A 19,005-nucleotide genomic window follows, 5' to 3' on the forward strand; every position below is an offset into this window, starting at 1 on the left:
GGAGTGCAAGGCCTGCAGGGCTGAAACTGTGTTCCTACATTAATGTGAATCAGGGGAGCAGCATGATGTCAGGCTCCTTGCTGTCTGTCGCCGCCTAGTGGCTGTATCACAGTACTACGAGCCACAGCTCACTTACGCCTGGGCCTTTCGGTGCATTAGAAAGCTGCGGATTTCTAGTTTCAGGCAATGTCAAGCGTGGTAATGTATGTAGACTGACGAGAAAATGATCACAACTTGCAATTATATTTACAAAGGCTAGATTTGTACAACTTGATTGTTAAAATACTTGGCAGTAAGACATAGTTTGGACAACACGCAGCTGGTTTACAGATTCTGAAAGCTGAAGACTCCATTGATTTTCAAAACAGTATGACATGCTTATCTTCTATTAATAGACCGTCTTCCATTGCTGCTTTTTGTAAGTAGGCCACAGGGGTGAACGGGTCTGTCGGGTTCAGCAATGTGTAATCCTCAGTGTAGCAACAGTATTTAAAGCAGATGACCCAAGAAGCCTAGTTGCTATTTTAGACTGTCTGAATGATGTCAACTGTTGGATAGCACAACATTTTCTTCAACTCAATAACTCAAAATCCGAGATCATAATATTTAGTCCCCCAAACCCGATCAGTCCCATTAAAACTGCCCTCGGCCCCGTCCGTTAACATAAAGTCCACTGCCAGAAATGTAGGAGTAGTTTTTGATTCAGATTTAAGCTTCAAACCACAAGTCACAACAGTCTTCCAGTCCTGTTTTCTACAAATTAGAACCATCGCCAAAACCAAAGGAATGCTTGATTACTGTAACTTCCTTCTTTCTGGCATCAACCAAAAGTCTCTCTCTCGCCTCCAACTAGTTCACACTGCAGCAGCTCGGCTCTCACTGCTTCTAACAGACGACATCACATCACCCCAATCCTGGCCTCTCTCCACTGGCTCCCTGTACGTTTTAGAATTGATTTTACTGATCTCTTTTAAAGCACGTATGGTCTGGCCCCAACATATATATAGAGGAAATGTTGACCCCCTATGAGCCAGCTCGCAGCCTCAGATCCTCGGGTGGGGGCCCTTCTGTTCCAAAGTCGAGGCTGAAAACTAAAGGTGCCTTTTCCATCAGGGTCCCTCAGCTTTGGAACAAGCTGCCTGAAGAGACACGGCTGTCAGAATCAGTAATCTCTTTTAAATCACTTCTTAAAACACATTTTTACAGACTGGCTTTTATGTGACGTCGTCACTTTTCTATTTTGTTTTTAGTTGTTGATTTTACTAAATTATTTTACTACATTTTGTTTTTTTATTAGTTTTTTTATAGAGAACTTTGCTTCAGCTTTGACATTTCTTTTGATAAAACACAGTGCGGTCAGAAATTCAGAGGCATCGTCGATGTGTAACCCTGTTGTTATTACGAGCTCTAGAATGTGACCATGCTGATCACAATCATAAATCAAAATGATAATACATGTAGTGTATTTGTGAAAAATTATGAAATTATAAAATAGCTATAACTTTGTGATTCTGTTTTGGCCAGCAGAGAAGGCGTAGCTGGCCCTGACGGCCCACCACTGCTGTAGTCTCATAGACTGTATGTACTGTAGTCTAATAGAATGTATATTATAGTCTCATAGACTGTATGTACTGTAGTCTAATAGAATGTATATTATAGTCTCATAGACTGTATGTACTGTAGTCTAATAGAATGTATATTATAGTCTCATACTGTATATAGTGTAGTCTAATAGACTGTATATTGTAGTTTGCGGCTGTTTCAGCTCACAGCTTGGGGCAGTAGTGCGTAGATCGGCCTCCATAGCGCTTCTGGTGGAGTTTTATTAATAGAGAGCACAAGGCAACTACAGTAGCATACTGGCTGCGGCCGGCCTGTAGCCCCGCCCACCGCATCGTGTGCACCAGGACATGATCCCCACACAGATCAGTTCCAGGGTAAAGGGTCACAGCACAGCATGGCCCCGAGACAAACACCTGCTCTCTGCCAGCGGCTCCTCCCGCCGCTGCTGCTGCTGCTCGGAGCCGGACAGCAGTGTCTCGCTGCCCATCCGTTGCTCGTGTTCCTCATCGATGGGTTCCGTTATGACTACATGGACGACCTGCAGGCTCTACCCGGATTCCGCGAGCTCGTGGGCAATGGGGTGAAGGTGGACTACATGACTCCGGACTTCCCGAGTTTATCATACCCCAACTACTTCTCATTAATGACAGGTAATCCATCCATCCATCCATCTGTCATCTATTGCATTCAAATGAATGTGAACATTTAAAATAACCCAACTATGTTGCCAAAAAAGCATCAAAATAATAAAGTATACAATATTATTAATATGAATACAACACAAAATTAACAGACCATTACGATTATTATAATGATAGATGTACAGTATTACGATGACATTTGAACAAACAACACCGTGTCGGTGTGGTTGCTGCTGGTGGTGTTTCTGCCTTGTGACTATTATGTAAATCTGTCTGTGTGCTTGTCATGTGTGCAGCTTGTGCAGATGCTCCACTAGCTTTGCTGTCTGTTGAACCGTAGCGCTGCAACGGATACATTATATAACTAGAAAATGCATTTCCTGCTGAAAATGCGTTGGAATGCTAAAAGCTGAAATTAATTGCAAAAACATTGCTGAAAATAGATATCCAATTTAAAAAAAATTGCAAAAAGCTTAATAATTCAAAAAGTTTAAAGATTACAAATGGCTGAAAATACAGAAATGGGAGACTACCTGTCTGAAAAATGTTGTAGCCTGAAAGCATTTAAACTGCACTGCTGAAAACCCTTCTAGTTGAAATGTTTAACTATGGCGTCTGTAGCTGAAAGTATGAGGAAGAAGAAGGCTTTGAAAGTTGAAGAAGTTTAAGAGGATTTGAAGATTCAAAAAAAGATTGCAAAAAGCTGAATAATTCAAAAAGTTTAAAGATTACAAATATGAAAAGTCATATCACCCATCTCCTGAAAGAGCTGAACATTTTAATAGTCGAACGGTTTCTGTAGCTTAAAAAAGGGAAAAGTCCTCTCAAAATCTCTAAGACTAAATGAATATATGAGAGACACAGAGAGAGAGAGAGAGATAGACTGAGTGAATGAGTGTGAGAAAGAGACAGACTCAGACAGTTAGATGGACTGAGTGAGTGAGACAGGCAGACAGACAGTTATATGTACTGAGTGAGTGAGTGAGACAGACAGACAGACAGTTATATGTACTGAGTGAGTGAGTGAGACAGACAGACAGACAGACAGACAGACAGACAGACAGACAGACAGACAGACAGACAGACAGACGGTCTAAAAATGCCTTTGACTGAATATCTCCAAGTCGTGTGTGTGTGTAGAGAGAGAGCGTGCCTGTGTGTATCTGGTTGCCATGGTGAGGACGCACCTGGTGTTAGAAGCAGACTGATTATTAAGAAGCGATTTTCAACAAAACTACCTGTCGAACATATGCTCTTTATACCAAAACCAGTCAATCTCAAAAAACATCAATCTCCATTGATATTTCATTCAAAAAAGATTGCAAAAAATTGAATTCAAAACGTTTAAAGATTAGAAACATGAAGAGATATAGCACCCCTCTGCTGAAAGAGCTGAACATTTTGATATTTGAACGGTTTCTGTGGCTTAAAGAAATGTCAGCAGTAGTGATATTTGTAGTAGTAGTAGTAGTAGTAGAAGTTGTAGTTGTAGTAGAAGTATTATAAGTAGTAGAAGTACTAGTAGCATTTGAATAAGTACTCGTAGTAGCAGTAGTGATTTTTGTAGTGGGTAGCAAAACTTGTAGTTATAGTAGAAGTATTATTACTAGTAGAAGTATTAATAATTAGAAGTAGTAGAAGTAGTAGTATCAGTAATTGTAGTAATAGCTATAGTAGTGGTCGTGGTATTTAATAAAACAGTAGTAGTAGTAGAAGTAGTAGTAGTAGTAGTAGCAGTCTTACTAATATATGTAGTAGTATTAGTACTGGTGTAGCATGAATAGCAGTAGTAGTAGTAGTTGTAGTACAAGTAATAGTAGTAGTGGTAGTAATAGCAGTAGTGGTAGTAATAATATTGATGGTAGCAGTAATAGCAGTAGCAGGAGTAGTAGTAGTAATACTAGAAATATTAGCAGCTGTAGTAGTAGTTGTTGCAGTATTAGTAAGAGCATGAATTATTTCAACAAAAAAGCCTAATTTTAAGCTTAATGTTTAAATACAATTAATCCATAAGGCTTTTATTTTGAAAGGGTGGGACTGGGTGGGGGAGAGAGGGGGAGAGGAGACAGAATCATAATGTTTGACACACATAAACAGAGGTTATTAAATGACAGGTTTCATCACAAGCATTTCAGCTTAAATTCACTCTCTGGGGCTTTTCCTCTAAAAGTATCCAAGACCTGAATGAGAGACACACACAGCGATAGATAGAGAGAGGAGTGAGTGCACGCTTGACAGCATTCCAACAACTAGACAAATAGAGGTTTTGGGTGTGGTGTGTCTCGTGTTTGGTGGATAATCAACAATAGTCTTTGCGTGTGCTTACAGGCTACACTCTGCGTTCAATAAATCAACCGCACACTAGAGTGGAAAAACAACTATCAGTGCCAACAGCAACATTTCTGTGAACTCAAAAATGACTTTGATTATATCACGAACTGTAGCCTGCATCAAACAATGCACCGCTTCATCGAAAAGTAGATTTTTGCTGTGTACATTGATAAATGAATATTAAACAGCATGTAGTCAACTACTGATGCTAACACACTCCCATCGGCCGAGATGTGTTTATTTATTAATTTCTTGCATACGGTCATTATATTGCCTTCACTTTTATTTTGAAATATTCTTGTTTCCGGGTTACCTGTTGTGCTCTACGTCTCGTTTTAAAGGAAAAAACAAAAAAGGGATTTGCAAAAACGAAATACGGCTCGTTATTTGACTTTGTTTCTTTGGTATTTCCGTTTTTGAATTCAGAACCAAAAACGGAAATACGAGCGCCCATTTCCGTGTTCCCGTTTTTGGTTTGAAACGAAAAACGAGAATAGCATGGTATTTCCGTATTTTAGTTTTTCCGAATTAACAGTAAAACAGATGACCCCGATGACCCACCAGTTGCAACATTTGATCCGTCCAGCAGGAGGAGCAGTGATTGTGGAAGCTGCCATCAGAGTGGAACTAGTGCTGCTGGGCATTTCTGCAGTGCACCTGGAATCAGCTGTTCCTATCATACTTTATGAGTTTGAGGGGATGTGTTTCCCACACAGAGCATACTTTTAGTGAAGCGCTTGTTATTATCATATCATACGGTCATAATACTATTGTACTGAGGCTTTTTGTAAACCACTGATACAGACTCTGGTTACTGATCATACTTTCTCTTCTGTGCCATGAAAACTCCAAGAGATGCTCTGTTCAACAGAACTGCATGAAAAATGAAAGCAATACAGGAGTAATGGAACCAGTAACAATGACCTGTGTGTGTGTGTGTGTGTGTGTGTGTGTGTGTGTGTGTGTGTGTGTGTGTGTGTGTGTGTGTGTGTGTGACAGTGTGTGCTCCTAACGAGGCATATAATTGATGTCATCATAGAAGGCTGCACGCCGCTGAGGGGTCACACAGGAATAACTGTGCAGTCAAACTGCATATGGAAGTGGCCACTTTTAATGGTTGAGCTGGTCTGGTTGAGGAGCAATCCAGTTCAGGACTTAAAGTACAATTATAAAGATAAGTGAGTGGCTGTCTACATTTGGTATGCTGGAGAACGAGGAATAGATAAATCAAATATTCAAAGGAAACTAAGCAAGGTATTACGTAACATTGGGGTTTAAAGAAGAGTACAAAATAATGTAAAAAAGGGTATTAACTTGACCTTCTGTTTTACACACAATGTCCAGAGTCTCCCCCCTTTTCTGACAGGTAGATGTACTCCAGGGACAAATGTAGTACCCATAAGCCAGAGAAAGAACAGCTCTCTATTTATGTCCATCTGACAATCAATGGTCATCTTTTAGATCTGGTAAATAGGCAGCTGCCGTGTGCAGAGCAGCCATGCAAGAAAGTTCAGTCCCATAGTCCAGCAGCATCTCAAGAGACAAGTAGTCTGCTCATCGTCCGTGACCCATCAACCCATCAACCCAGGCTACCGGCTTAAAGTTAGGCCAACAGCAGAGGTATTCAATTCAAATTCCAAAAGGTCCAGATTGAGAAAATCTCCTCTTGCAAAGTCCGGAACATTACTATGATATCTAACTTGTACTATGTAGTGGCATATATATATTCAAGAAGTCTAGTAGTAGTAACGTCTCTGTGTAGTCAACAACTGTCAAATCAAATAAAGAAAGTACACATTTATATTTTAACAATTATTCTCAGTTTTCAAATTTAACTGGATGGGTTATAAATACTACATAGAAATACATAAATAAATGTTCTTCTCGCACTTCAAATAAAATAAGGACTCCATCTAAAAATACAATACACACAAACATCATTTTTGAAAAACCTGCATCTTAAAAGAAAGTTTTGATTTTAGAAAAATGAATGAAAAAGAAAAATGAAAGAGTGTGGCTGGATGAACTTTTTTCTTCTCTTTTGTTGAATCGATTTCACATCATAACGGTCTCAGTCAACTTTATAATAAACAATCTCTACACATCTACACAGCTTGCCCTCAGTTCAGACTGGAGTGTTTGGTCTAAAGATGTGTGTTAAAACACACATTGGAGCTTTTGCCATCACCATTGTTAATTGCTCTTTTGACTTTCAGCACACGTTTCTTCAGTCTAAAACCCTCCTGCTCAGTGAGGCCAGACTCCTCTCTCTGTCTTATGTGGAGTCTGGCTGAGTTATAAAACAAAACCAAATCCGGGAAAAACTCCTACATTTTACACTTTCTTTTGCAAGAATGTTTTCATAACTTCTGCATTGTAGCTACATCTTTTCCTTCTGGCTGCTACTTAAATTAAAACCCTGAACATCGCTGCTGTCCGACACACACCCCTCACTGTCACTGCCGTCTGACTGTCCCTGCCCCCTACCCGTCTTTTTGTCCTCCCCAACCTTACCCGTGTTAGCCTCACTGCTTGTGTTTTGTTTCTTTTTTTTTCCTCTTAGTTGCAGATTTTGGCTCCCCTACTTCCTCCTCCACCATCTCAGCCTCTTCCACCTGCTTCTCCCACACATTCAGTTCTCCACCCGCCTGTGCTTCTTCTACCTCACCTGACTCCTGTATTCCACTAACCTGCTCTGTTAGGTCTACAGGTTTCTCACTACCACTGTTTTCACCCTTTTTCTTGCCTTCTCCTCCATCCTCACCATTTCCCACCTTACCCAAAGCCTCTCCCTCACTGTCCTAGACACACAATCACTCACACCGTGCACATCACTCATACTCACCCCGTGTACGGCAAGCACGGGGCGGTCCGCGGAACCACAATGGGCCGCTCAGATGCCACAGCCGGGCTCGCAGGAGTCTCCTGCTGCAGGAGACTCCTGCTGCGAGCCCGCCGCTCCTTTGCGACCGGTGGAGCGGCGGACGGCCACGCAACAGCGCCGAGCGCCACACCCGGGTCAGGTGAAGTCGGGTCCCCCCGCCTCGGACAGGCCCTCACGGTATGCCCCTCCTCACCGCAACCGAAACATTTCATCGCAGATGATGTTGCAAAAATCACATAAGCAGGTACTTAAGATATTGAAGCAGCTCCTCTAGATATCGAAGCAGCTCGTTTTGATATCGAAGCACTCACTAGATATCGAAGCAGCTACTCTAGATATCAAAGCACTCACTAGATATCGAAGCAGCTACTCTAGATATCGAAGCAGTTACTCTAGATATCGAAGCAGCTCCTTTAGATATAGAAGCAGCTACTCTAGATATCGAAGCAGCTCCTCTAGATATCGAAGCAGCTACTCTAGATATCGAAGCAGCTCCTTTAGATATCGAAGCAGCTACTCTAGATATTGAAGCAGCTCCTTTAGATATAGAAGCAGCTACTCTAGATATCGAAGAAGCTACTCTAGATATCGAAGCAGCTCCTTTAGATATCGAAGCAGCTCCTCTAGATATCGAAGCAGCTCCTCTAGATATCGAAGCAGCTCCTTTTAGATATCGAAGCAGCTCCTCTAGATATCGAAGCAGCTACTCTAGATATCGAAGCAGCTCCTTTAGATATCGAAGCAGCCCCTCTAGATATCGAAGCAGCCCCTCTAGATATCGAAGCAGCTACTCTAGATATCGAAGCAGCTCCTCTAGATATCGAAGCAGCTCCTTTAGATATAGAAGCAGCTACTCTAGATATCGAAGCAGCTCCTCTAGATATCGAAGCAGCTCCTTTAGATATAGAAGCAGCTACTCTAGATATCGAAGCAGCTCCTCTAGATATCGAAGCAGCTCCTCTAGATATCGAAGCAGCTCCTTTAGATATCGAAGCAGCTACTCTAGATATCGAAGCAGCTCCTCTAGATATCGAAGCAGCTCCTTTAGATATCGAAGCAGCTCCTCTAGATATCGAAGCAGCTCCTTTTAGATATCGAAGCAGCTCCTCTAGATATCGAAGCAGCTACTCTAGATATCGAAGCAGCCCCTCTAGATATCGAAGCAGCTCCTCTAGATATCGAAGCAGCTACTCTAGATATCGAAGCAGCTCCTCTAGATATCGAAGCAGCTACTCTAGATATCGAAGCAGCTCCTCTAGATATCGAAGCAGCTACTCTAGATATCGAAGCAGCTCCTTTAGATATCGAAGCAGCTACTCTAGATATCGAAGCAGCTCCTTTTAGATATTAAAGCAGCTACTCTAGATATCGAAGCAGCTCCTTTTAGATATCGAAGCAGCTCCTCTAGATATCGAAGCAGCTACTCTAGATATCGAAGCAGCTCCTTTAGATATCGAAGCAGCTACTCTAGATATCGAAGCAGCTCCTTTAGATATCGAAGCAGCCCCTCTAGATATCGAAGCAGCTCCTCTAGATATCGAAGCAGCTACTCTAGATATCGAAGCAGCTCCTCTAGATATCGAAGCAGCTACTCTAGATATCGAAGCAGCTCCTTTAGATATCGAAGCAGCTCCTCTAGATATCGAAGCAGCTCCTTTTAGATATCGAAGCAGCTCCTCTAGATATCGAAGCAGCTACTCTAGATATCGAAGCAGCCCCTCTAGATATCGAAGCAGCTCCTTTTAGATATCGATGCAGCTCCTCTAGATATCGAAGCAGCTACTCTAGATATCGAAGCAGCTCCTTTAGATATCGAAGCAGCTACTCTAGATATCGAAGCAGCTCCTTTAGATATCGAAGCAGCTACTCTAGATATCGAAGCAGCTCCTTTAGATATCGAAGCAGCTAAATATTGTACTTTTTACTCCACTACATCTCAGAGGTAATAAAAGTACGTTTTACTCTAATACATCTCAGAGGTAATAAAAGTACGTTTTACTCTAATACATCTCAGAGGTAAATAATGTACTTTTTACTCTACAACATCTCAGAGGTAAATAATGTACTTTTTACATTATATATCTATTGGGGCCTCTACACACGCATGCTCGAGGATCTCATTTGTACTTGCGAGTATTGACAGTGATTTGCTCTCATAGATCGAGGCTAAGTGTTTTTTCTTTGTTACTATTTTCCACCTCCAAAGTAGACCAGCACACAGCCACTTTGCTAAACTTTGTCTCATCCAGTGTGTCAGACGGTCTACCACATCAGCAGACTACAGAACGTATTGCACAGCAGACTTAAAATAGTATGACATTGTTTTCATTAAATTACAACATCTCAGAGAACAAATTTATGTTGGACATGTTTTGAATATGGAGAAAGTTTTGAACATGAGCACAAATATTGCTGAAACACATCTGAGCTATTAAAATCCAGGGTTTATACATTAAATGCATTCATGTATCATTGACATGCATTGTGCAACATACATATTTAATGAAGTTACTTCCCAAAACAAAATGTACAAAAGACAAGGGACGAGTAAATCATCCAGACATGTAGTGACACAACAGAGATAAGTTGATTTACAGGAGAATAAATATGTTAAAGCAATACAGAATGCCTTAGCGCCTCACTACATTATGTTCCATTATATTTTTGTATTTTGAATTGTCACCTGCTGCCTGAATTTTGTGTCTTCCTTTATATAAATGTATACTTTTCCACCATTAATTGGTCCACAAATTCACCCGAATGCAGGACATGAAGTGTTTGACTCTCAAACGTTTCTGGTAGAGGACATGCAGACCTTCCATTCAATGTTTGTTCCCCCCCGTTGAAACAAAACCTACGACCTAAATAGGTCCTTGACGGCACGTCACATTGGCAAACCTTTGTATTGCTGAAACAGCTCCTCTAGGTCAGAGAACTGAAGCTATTGGCAGAGATCACAAGCTGTTTGTATTTGGTGAGTCAGGCTGAAATGAAATGACACTAATTGTGTTGGACAATATTGTCCTCCTTGGGACCAATCATGCAGAATGTTGACTGTGCATAATCACACAGCAACAGCAGGGCAGGACATTACTCCAATATATCTATACAGAGATATTATTAATTGTTTGATGCCATATTATTGCTCTGAATGTCAACTAGAGAACCTTTAAAACTCAATACTCAAATGTGCAAGTCTTAAAGGGAAATGTAAATAAACTATTTTATTTCAACTTTAAAATGTAACGTGATGTATGTATTGTAGCGTGAACGGGTCCGGGGCAGGCTCACACCTAACACGGTGGTAACTCCGTCGGTAATCCGACCAACCGTAGTGGGTTTTCGTGTCCCACATAGGTGTCAGGAAAATACCTTCGGCCTGAGTCGTTAGGATTACGGAATTATTGTCTTTCTGAGAGTATTGTATGGCTACGCCCTAGGCGCTCTCAGTAGGATGCAACCCTAACATTTGTAAGTGACTGGGATCCAAACTAAGTACTCTGGTTCTTTAGAATAATTTAACCCTCTTCCCCTGTCCCTAAAACGTGTGATACACAGGTGACAACAGACTCTACCAGAGGAGTTTAAGGTAAGTTCCCTGGGTGAAGACTTGGCAGTGTTAGTCAAAAAATGGTCTTAATGCCTTAAAATAGGCAATAGTAAAGTATAGACGTTCTAAATAACTATTCATACTGGGTGGTAAGGCTGTTGTTTTATTAAGCTTTTCTCACAACAGTCACATACAACAATTTAAATTCAATGAAACAGTCTTAGTGCTACAAAAACTAACAGTCACAGACAGCTATTCAATGAAACAGTCATAGTGCTTCAAAAGCTAATACTATCAGTCCTGGTTTAACAGGCTCTCTCAGTCAGCTCTCGCTGTGAGTTTTTTCCATGCTGTCTTCTGATAGCAGAAGCGTCTTCCAGTCACCCCTAAGGGTGTAAGACCTTTAAGCCTAATCTTCTTATTAAAGAAGTGTGATCCAGTCTCTATGCTGGAACCGGCTCTTCTTCTGATAGCAGAAGGGTCTTCTAATCACCTCTCAGGGTGAAGACTCTAGTCACCTCTAAGGGTGAAGACCGAGTTCCCTCAGTTATGCTGCTGCTTTTATTCTGGTCTGAGACTGGTACCTCCCCTGGTTTCATGCGTCACTCACACATGAGTAATCCTGTTTTCAGGTCAAACACAGGATGTAAGGATCATACAAGGCTTGAGTGACTATTTTATATAAGGTATCTATGCAGTTTATGTTAAATCACTTCTATCATGAAATAAAACAGGTTATATGTTAAATCACTTCTATCATGAAATAAAACAGGTTATATGTTAAATCACTTCTATCATGAAATAAAACAGGTTATATGTTGAATCACTTCTGTCATGAAATAAAACAGGTTATATGTTAAATCACTTCTATCATGAAATAAAACAGGTTATATGTTAAATCACTTCTATCATGAAATAATACAGGTTATATGTTAAATCACTTCTGTCATGAAATAAAACAGGTTATATGTTAAATCACTTCTATCATGAAATAAAACAGGTTATATGTTAAATCACTTCTGTCATGAAATAAAACAGGTTATATGTTAAATCACTTCTGTCATGAAATAAAACAGGTTATATGTTAAATCACTTCTATCATGAAATAATACAGGTTATATGTTAAATCACTTCTATCATGAAATAATACAGGTTATATGTTAAATCACTTCTATCATGAAATAAAACAGGTTATATGTTAAATCACTTCTATCATGAAATAAAACAGGTTATATGTTAAATCACTTCTATCATGAAATAATACAGGTTATATGTTGTAATAGTTATATTTTTATGCTTTCATACTTTTCTACAATCTTGCAGTATGTATTGCAAGAACATCAGTCTGCATTTAAAGTGGGATTATAGAATCTGTTGCTGCTTTATCCCATATGAAAACCTCCTTCAGCTCAGTTCATTAAATCCCTGCAGCCATCTAAGTGCAGCAAGACAGATATTTGAGATGGATAAAGCCAAGAAACAGTGCCATTATGCATCAGCTGTGTTTACTTTGATAAAATCACATGCAAATGACATCAGGCTACTAAAAATGACCACACAAACTTCTACTCACACAAGTCGGATTGGTTATAACTCTGTTTTATGCTTAGATGTTTTATTACTGAGGCTTGTTGGTCCTTCAGAACCTCCTTTAAATTTTGGTTGAGTCATTGTTATGCTCCATCGTGAGTGGCTCAGCTGTTTCAGTTCTGATCTACTGTATATTTCACTTCACCCAGCCCTTTAGGACATAGAACATATACAAGAACCAAAATAGCAGGCGTTGAAGCCCTCACAGCCTATACTACTACCCAGTGCTCTGATGTAAACAGTCCTGCCGTGCTAACTGTTGTCCAGCTGATCAAAAACTAACTTTAAACAAACTTCAACTGAGTACTGTGAAATGTTTGGCAGTTGGTAATTATAAAACTAACTTCATACTGTTGTTTAACTGGCAACATTGTCTTCTCTCCTCTGACACAACTTGTAAAAACTCTGTATGAATTAGTTAATTTAAGTCCATCACGATTATTGTCACCTGCGCTCACTCAGATCCTGATGCGTCAGTGTAGTTTTGTCAAAAATATTCTGCAGTAACGATACATAGGCAGCAGCTGCATTTTCTTCTCTCTTCTTCCCGACATTGAGTTGACACACTCATGGCAATTTAACTTTTCCATTTTGAAATGGTATTGAATACAGATGTTTTTCAAGGTACTGTATCAAAGTTTGAAATTCAAGTATCGTGACAACACTGTATCTTGTCAGGAGATGTAGCTTGGTGGAAAAGACATAACAGCAGTGTGACAATGTTGTAAATTGTTTAATTGATCTGATTTACTTTGATTGTGATTGCATTGAAACAGGAAGTGCTTTTACTTTGAAGCCAGGAAGTTGCATGATACGTGGCTTCTTGACGCTAACAATGATTATGATAGTAGAAACTAGAACATTTCGCAAGAAATTTTGACAGTGTGGCTTCTACTGCCCGAAGACGTCGCAATACATAGCTACACACGCCGATGTTACCGGTGGTGTCGTTCAGGTTTGATTGAGATAGGGCTTCTCTCTTTTCTGCATTTTAGATTCATACTCTTGGATTCAATCTTGTATTCGTGATGGACAGTCCACAAATGGCTCCCGTCTTTCTGTACTGGACATATACATCTTTGTTTGAGAAGCCTTTGGAAATGATGGGAGCTAACGCTCCCATCATTTCTGTACGAACCTCATTCTGAGCTTCATGTTAAGATAGTTACTCTATGGGGCTTTTATTTTGAAAGGGTGGGACTGGGTGGGTGAGAGAGGGAGAGAGGAGACATATTCATAATGTTTGAAACACAAACACAGAGGTTATTAAATGACAGGCTTCATCACAAGTATTCCAGTTAGAATTCACTCTGTGGGGCTTTTATTTTGAAATGGGAGGGGGGGGGGCTCTCTAAAAATATATAAGACTCGAATGACTGTATGATAGAGAGAGAGACAGAAAGAAAGAGAGAGACAGAGTGAGTGAGTGAGACAGGGAGACAGACATTTGTACTGAGTGAGACAGTCAGACAGACAGTTTTATTTACTGAGTGAGTGAGACAGAGACAGACACAGATACAGACAGACAGGAGGTCTAACAATGCCTTTGACTGAATATTATGGGGTCAGATCAGTCTCAATAATCGCAAATGCACACAGATAGACTCACAAATGCAAACAGAAAGATTCACAAATGCGCACAGAACAATTCACAAATATATTCGATTTACAAATGCACACAGAAGGATTTACAAATATATTCGATTTACAAATGCACGCAGAACAATTCACAAATACATTCCAATGCACAAATAAATAAATTACGATTTATATGAATGTAAAAAAAAAAATCACAAATATATTTCTGCATTTGTATGTATTTGTGTGTGGATTTGTATGTATTTGTGTGTGGATTTGTATGTATTTATTTGTGGATCGCACTGCATTCATTTGCAAATCGCTTCACATTCGTGTACGGATTTTTGAGACTGTTCTGCCCTCGCTGGATTCACAAATGCGTTTTTTTCAACATAGACCTGTCTGTAGCCAATCAGATGTCAGCCTCATTTTCAACCAATCACATGAGCGCAGCTTCATACATATTCATACATATTGTAGCCGTCTGTGTTCACCCAGAGCTCTACGATACCTCATATCAGTAGAGACCGGACCAAACTATGTGTGTGTAAACCATATGGTACAAACAATGAGGCCACTAGGCTGCTAGCGTAATGCTGCGGTTCACACCAAACACGATTCGCGCCGCGTTAATCGCGCCGCCGTTCTCGCCGGGGGACTATTTGTGTTTATTCGCGTGAATCGGTGAATCGCGCTGGACACGCCGGTGAGGGAGCGCGGCTTATCGCCCTGATAGCCGTTCAACTGTCCGCCGTCAACTGTGGAAAAAATAACCTCTATTTCTGCTTAGTATGTGTTGTGGAAGTCCCAGATATCACGGGGAACCAAACGCCGTCATGTCTGGTTCATAACATAGTCCGGAGGAGCTCCGTGGATTTCATCGAACTGTATTCTGTATTCCTCATATCAGTAGAGACCGGACCAAACTATGTGTATAAATGTTATTTCGGAGTTCCTTTTTGTTGGTTTATTGCCGTTAAATCATAGCCAAATCAGTTTATGTTGTGTTCATACAGCTATGGTAAACAGCCGACGTGTGGCTTGCTAGACACAGTGAATACAGTTCGATGAAATCCACAGAGCTCCACGGAGCTCCTCCGGACTATGCCGCGCTCCCTCACCGGCGCGTCCAGCGCGATTCACCGATTCACGCGAATGAACACAAATAGTCCCCCGGCGAGAACGGCGGCGCGATTAACGCGGCGCGAATCGTGTTTGGTGTGAACCGCAGCATTACGCTAGCAGCCTAGTGGCCTCATTGTTTGTACCAAATGGTTTACACACACATAGTTTGGTCCGGTCTCTACTGATATGAGGTATCGTAGAGCTCTGGGTGAACACAGACGGCTACAATATGTATGAATATGTATGAAGCTGCTCTCATGTGATTGGTTGAAAATGAGGCTGACATCTGATTGGCTACAGACAGGTCTATGTTGAAAAAAACGCATTTGTGAATCCAGCGAGGGCAGAACAGTCTCAAAAATCCGTACACGAATGTGAAGCGATTTGCAAATGAATGCAGTGCGATCCACAAATAAATACATACAAATCCACACACAAATACATACAAATGCAGAAATATATTTGTGATTTTTTTTTTTTACATTTATATAAATCGTAATTTATTTATTTGTGCATTGGAATGTATTTGTGAATTGTTCTGCGTGCATTTGTAAATCGAATATATTTGTAAATCCTTCTGTGTGCATTTGTAAATCGAATATATTTGTGAATTGTTCTGTGCGCATTTGTGAATCTTTCTGTTTGCATTTGTGAGTCTATCTGTGTGCATTTGCGATTATTGAGACTGATCTGACCCCATAGAATATCGCCAAGTCGTGTGTGTGTGTGTGTAGAGAGAGAGAGAGAGAGCGTGCGTGCGTGTAACTGGTTGCCATGGTGAGGACGCACCTGGTGTTAGAGGCAGACTGATTAAGAAACATTACAGTAAACAGTGATTTTGAACAAAACTCCTGCCTCCTTTTAACAAAAAGCAGGAGTCTGAGTGCCAAAATATGGATACCGTGAGGAAGATAAGACTCTGCCGAACGCGCTGATGTGGTTTTTATGTTTGTGGTGTTAAAAATGTGAGCTCCAGAGCAATATACAAAACTGGTACCGTCTGCTTTCTTTGAGAAAAGAGTGGTCAGATTTAACATGGAGTCTAATGGAGCAGTTGGTTGGAGTTCATGTCGCTCTGCAGCTCTTTTAGCCAAATGTGTAAGTCTGTTGGATTCCACAGTCATTTATTTACGACAAGGACAAGATTAGCTACTTTAAAATCCAAAAAGTATGCATGAAGAGTGAACATTGTGGAGTCAAAGGCAGAAGACATATTTTTTTCACAAGAATCTCAAGCTCCTCTTCACTCTAGCGGTGACATCATGCACTCTAAACTGTGCAATACACACCCATTATAAAGTCAGAAACAGACCCAAATGTTCCTGAAACTTAATCTGTGACTTCATGAAAACTGTGCAAGCTATCAAAATGTCCATTTGGCTCAATAACGTCCAGCGTTTTGTCTACGTTTTAAACTTTAAATCATTTTTCTCTCTTCACGCCGAAACCTGATTCAAGTCAATGGGGCAATTTTGCTCAGTTTTTCAGGATTTTCGAGAAAACCGCTGGGTGAATCTCTTATAGCACACGATTCCCGATCGGGCCGCACGTTTTTATATATTTTTTGCGCCGCAGTTGGCAACGCTGTGTGAGGAGAAGCGCGGCAAACTTTTGGATAAACATTATTGTTGGAATGATAAGCATTCCAACAATAATGTTTTTGCACATTTTTTTTTGAATGGGTTTCTGAGAATATTTTCAAATCCTCTTAAACTTCTTCAACTTTCAAATCCTTCTACCTCATACTTTCAGCTACAGACACCATTTTAACTTTAAACTGTTGAGAACATCCTGATCTATTGCCTTATAATTCAGCTTTTTGATATCTTTTATACTTTTTGAACTGTCCCATTTTAACTTTTATGATTTTTCAGTCCTTTTCTGCCTTTATAATGGGTGTGTATTGCGCAGCTTAGAGTGCGTGATGTCACCGCTAGAGTGAAGAGCAGCTTGAGATTCTGGTGAAAAAAATATTTGTCTTTTGCCACTGAAAAAAATATTTGAAACTGAAAAAAAAAAGATTTGAATCTGAAAAAAAGATTTGAAACCGAAAAAAAAAGATTTGAATCTGAAAATATAAAATCTGAAACTGAAAAATGAAAAAAAAAATGTATTCAAAAAAATTCCAGAACTGAATCAAAATGATATTCAAACCAAAAAAACTTTTCATTCACTTATTTTTATTTTGAATACATTGCTGTATTTTTCAGTGTTCAAGACCACAACTTGAACTTTCAGGTAAAAAATTTTTTTTCAAATGAACAAAACTTTTGGGCTGGATGTAGCTCCATAATGTAGAAGCATTTTTTGGTCTAGCTCTTCCACAGTCGAGCCAGCAGCAACATAACAGGTGATATGGCCTATAATCTTGAGAAATTTTGCAATGTTCTGAAAATCATAAATTATTGAAAATAATTCTCCTAGAATGTAATGATAAAAATAGATTATTTGAAAATAACCGAGTGGCTAGAGGAAGAGTTGTGTGTGTGAGTGATGCATCCCTTTGAGTCCTCTATCTTACTAAGCTCCATAAACAAAAGCCCATCCTGGCCAACAGGATGTGAGTTTTGGAGCCTGCCCCCTGGCGATGTGCTGATGTGTGTTTTGATAGAGCAAATTCTCCTGTTGAAAGAATCACTGGCAGCACACACACAAACACACAGTTCATTGACACCTCTGCTATCCCCATGCCAGTCAGTCCTGCTTGATGATGACTCTTTCTTGATTTAGCCTGAATTTAATGAATTTGCTTTAGATCAAAACCAACAATATGTTAGTCCGTCCCCTAATACTTTCTGACTTCCCTTCCTGTGTCTGTGGCAGCTTCAAACCCATTGGTTTTACTGTAGAAGCTTTAAAAACACTGCATTTATAGTTTCATTTCTGATGACGGCTCAGTATGTTTTCTAAAAACTACAGTGTGTGTGTTCATGGTAAAGTGTGGATGAACGGATTTTTGACAACAATAGAACTCTTTAGCACAGAGAAATAATATCTGGCTTTGGATATCAAGCTATGCTTTTTTTAAATGATTTTTGTTTATTTGTGTCAGGTCGTCACTGTGACATTCATCAGATGACTGGAAACTACATGTGGGATGAAGCCTCAAAAAAGGAGTTTCTGATTGGGACCAACGTTGACAGTCGGTTGCCTCTTTGGTGGGATGGATCAGAGCCATTATGGGTCACCCTGCAGAAACTGGGAAAGAAGGTTTTCATGTACTACTGGCCTGGTGAGCACACCCATTGTTAACATGAACACTCAACTGAAACTGTCTTCTATTTTCACCAATACAGCTGTCTACACAGCCTGTGTCACGTCCTGCATTATTCTCGCAGCAGGCATGTTAATAATTAACCATTAATCAGTTAAATTAATTTTGACCAATTAATCGACCGGTTATTTGTCAAACAGTTTATAAAAAAATATGATAAAATGTAATTTAAAAAATAATAATTTTAAAAGTTTGTTGTATGGTTAAAGAAAAAATAGGCTATATAATGCGCTACTGGGGGAGATAATGAGACAGCGGTTTGCTGCCCACGCTAGAGTCGTTCAAAGCTATAATGCCACTATGTTGCTCCTTGGAAACGACTACAGCACCCCGGTTTATGATCACATAAGGGTATAATATGCAACAAATTACCATAAAAAACAATGTATTGTGTTGTTAGTACAGTTTGTTTTGTAAGTATTCCTGTGTGTATGTGTTTTCCCTGTCAGTTTCTCTGATGTATGGTGTT

General features: G+C 39.9%; 1 protein-coding gene across 1 annotated transcript in view; it reads left to right on the forward strand.

Annotated features, from left to right (window-relative positions):
• The first annotated feature begins 1,949 nt into the window (after positions 1 to 1,949).
• Positions 1,950 to 19,005, forward strand: part of enpp6 (ectonucleotide pyrophosphatase/phosphodiesterase 6) — a 30,405-nt gene continuing 13,349 nt past the window's right edge. The window contains exons 1-2 of the mRNA XM_079167113.1: positions 1,950 to 2,213; positions 18,315 to 18,494. Coding sequence (XP_079023239.1) covers positions 1,958 to 2,213; positions 18,315 to 18,494 — 436 coding nt within the window. The 5' untranslated portion in view covers positions 1,950 to 1,957. The remainder of the gene's footprint in view (positions 2,214 to 18,314; positions 18,495 to 19,005) is intronic.

This window comes from Pholis gunnellus, assembly GCF_910591455.1.
Source record: "Pholis gunnellus genome assembly, chromosome: 10".
NCBI classification, from domain to species: Eukaryota; Metazoa; Chordata; class Actinopteri; order Perciformes; family Pholidae; genus Pholis; species Pholis gunnellus.